The sequence below is a fragment of the Asparagus officinalis genome, chromosome 5, assembly GCF_001876935.1.
Source record: "Asparagus officinalis chromosome 5, Aspof.V1, whole genome shotgun sequence".
Lineage (NCBI taxonomy): Eukaryota > Viridiplantae > Streptophyta > Magnoliopsida > Asparagales > Asparagaceae > Asparagus > Asparagus officinalis.
This window is the reverse complement of record NC_033798.1, coordinates 69,231,980-69,234,828: the sequence shown is the minus strand read 5'-3', so window position 1 is coordinate 69,234,828 and position 2,849 is coordinate 69,231,980. Positions and strand designations below refer to the sequence as shown.

The 2,849-nt window shown below is 38.4% G+C and overlaps 1 protein-coding gene across 1 annotated transcript in view; it reads right to left on the bottom strand.

Annotated features, from left to right (window-relative positions):
- LOC109843750 (tetraketide alpha-pyrone reductase 1) overlaps positions 1–2,165 on the bottom strand; it is a 10,768-nt gene extending 8,603 nt beyond the window's left edge. The window contains exon 1 of the mRNA XM_020412713.1: positions 2,036–2,165. Coding sequence (XP_020268302.1) covers positions 2,036–2,039 — 4 coding nt within the window. The 5' untranslated portion in view covers positions 2,040–2,165. The remainder of the gene's footprint in view (positions 1–2,035) is intronic.

Sequence of the window (2,849 nt, the reverse complement as noted above, 5' to 3'; positions counted from 1 at the left end):
AGGGGATTTCCTCCTTGACGCCTCTAAAATCACATGATTGAACGGATTTCCTCCTTGACGCCTCTAAAATCACATGATTGAACGACATTGTGGATGATCTGTTTCGTTGAACTTGATCTACATATTCTAAAACCCCAACACACCAAGTTTGGGGTGAATCCGTCGTCGTTTGACCATTCATCGAGCCATGTGAAAAGTTCTATTCATTCAAAGCGTGTCTATGTGCATGTGTGTGTGTGAAAAAAGATTATACTAGCACCAAGCACAAAATTGGTGTTTGGCAGTGACATGGATGCTTTCTTCCACATATTTATAGATGCTCATTTAAAAGTAGTACTCATTTGTTTACCTACCCACTACATGAGTGGGTGAGAAGTGACATATCACCACTAAGCACCACTTGATTACCCACCCACTACAATCAAATAGGTAGAAGGAAAAAACTTTAATAGAAGCTTAACGAAAAAAACTTTCATGAATACTTGAATCATTTCAACTTATACACCCATCACTAAATCAACATGCTCCGATCTGTTAAAGTTCATTTTTAAAAATTTATTAATTATAGTTGGTTTCCACGTGACCACAAACTACAAATTCTAATCTTTTGGGACACCTGATAGATTGACAATGCGCTGTAAATTTTACCATTAAAATGCAAACAATAATATTAAGAAAGATACTATGCCATTTATAGAATAATTACAAAGAACACGAATATAGAAAACTCATTTCCAAATAAATCCTACAATAAAAAAATATTCAAAAGCTTATCACATAACTTCATGATATTGGAAGAACCCCACTTCACAATTCCATCACAAGATACGAAACAACATGAAATATAAACCATTTCACAATTGTACTATTGTATACAAAATTACATGAAAAGTATCTACCAATAAAAACTCTAAGTGTGACGTTATATACTATTATATACAAAATTGTAGAATTGTATACTATTACTGAAACTTACATGAAAATTATGAATGGCAAGCCTCCTAAAACAAATAAAAAAACATGTTTCGGAATAGGTGTAAGAGGGATTACATCCCACTTGTAGGATATATGGTACTATACAAGTCCAAAANAGCAGAAATATTCTTACACCAGAAAAAAAAATTTCCCTTCTTTTTTTGGTAAAAGTCTGCTGTCTTACATCACGAGGAAGATGGAAGACTACATGAGGAGAGAAGTACCCGATGGAACTCCAACAAAGCGAGGAATAAACTTCCAAGTTGGAAAATGATAACTCTGACAAAGGAAGAAAGAACCCCTAAGAATAGAATTGATTTCACAACTCTCATTTGTCTACCTCGTGCATGTAGATCACGATGAGTCTCTGTGAGCCAATAGTATCCTCCATGCAACATAAGTTCAAGTTATTGGATAATAAGCAAGCATCATTGCATCCTAAGATGTAAATCAAAAATCCCTCTGCCAGTCGCAAATACGAAGATTTGATCCCACAAGGATAAGTGTGATACCTCAGTAATAGCTCCCAACAAGGTTTTGCCTTTTATGTATAAGCTATACCATGTTTGCTAGTTATAACCTTATGACCACTTTTTATACATAAATTGTACAAACTCATGCAAAAAGTGCTCTTGTACTGGATATCCTTGTGCCTTTACCAAACTGTACTATAGGAATTCACCACGCAAAAAGCTCTATAGAAAGTAATAGAAGGGTCAAAATCTCAACAATTAACAAATATGACTTCCTCATCAGCATGCATCAAGTCCATCCATATAAAATGAATAACTTATATTGTCTTCGACTCTCCAAGCTACAAATTTATTGAGAACTAGCAATGAGTCCAGCTACAAAATAAATATTTTAGCTTTGAAGAATTAATGCAGATACATTATCCAACTTGTATAAGTTGTAAAGGCATGTCACATCCAAAAACTTGATATGAAAGAAGAATCATACAGAGGATCGATAACATCAAAAAAAATTAATATTAAAAGCTATCATCCTAACAATCAATAACATCAAATAAAATACTAAAGATTCAGTAGCAACGACTCACCCATACCCAAGATATCATCTTTCTCAACATGAACCTCTCCATCTCAACTTCAGAGCATCAAGAAGCACATCAAAACTGCTAAATCTTTCACTCACCACATCAACAGCAACTCCAAAACTCTCTGCACCTTTAGCAGTCACCGGTCCGTGAGCTCCTACCACAATCTCCGGCCACCTCCTATTCACTGTTCTCCAATCCCAACCAAACTCATCTAAACCCTTAAGCAAACCCTCAACCTCCGCGGTGCTAGTAAACAGAACCGCATCCAATTTCTCGTCCAAATTTATCAACTTTTCCACACATTTAGGCCCCATCCACCTTGTCTCATAAGCTGTAACTTTTACCGGAAACCAACCAGCTGCTTCTAAATCTTTCATAAAATCTGGTATCACAGGAGGCTCAGTTAAATCGATAACCGACGGAATAGGGCAAAGGATTCGCCTCCCATGTCCAAAGCCAAGTGATTCCACCTGCACATTTGCACACAACAAAAGACAAAAAGAAAAGGCTTTCAGAAAAGATGCAAATTTGACCAAATGCAGGGTAAAAGATTATACCAAGCCAGTAGGGGAAGCGATCTCAGGCACCAAAACCCTAACCCTAGTCGAATTCCCGCAGAGCTTATCAACAAGCCCCTCCTCATAAATAAGCTCCGCGTCCTTCCCTAGCGCCGCGACGACGAAAGTGGGCCCGGTGCCTGCCAGCGGCTTGGCGGGGCCCCACCCGTCGAGGGCGAGGAGAGAAGGCGGCGATGCCGGTGCGCGACGGTGAACGGCGACGCCGGAGAACTGGTCGGCTGACTGGGAATGCAGAA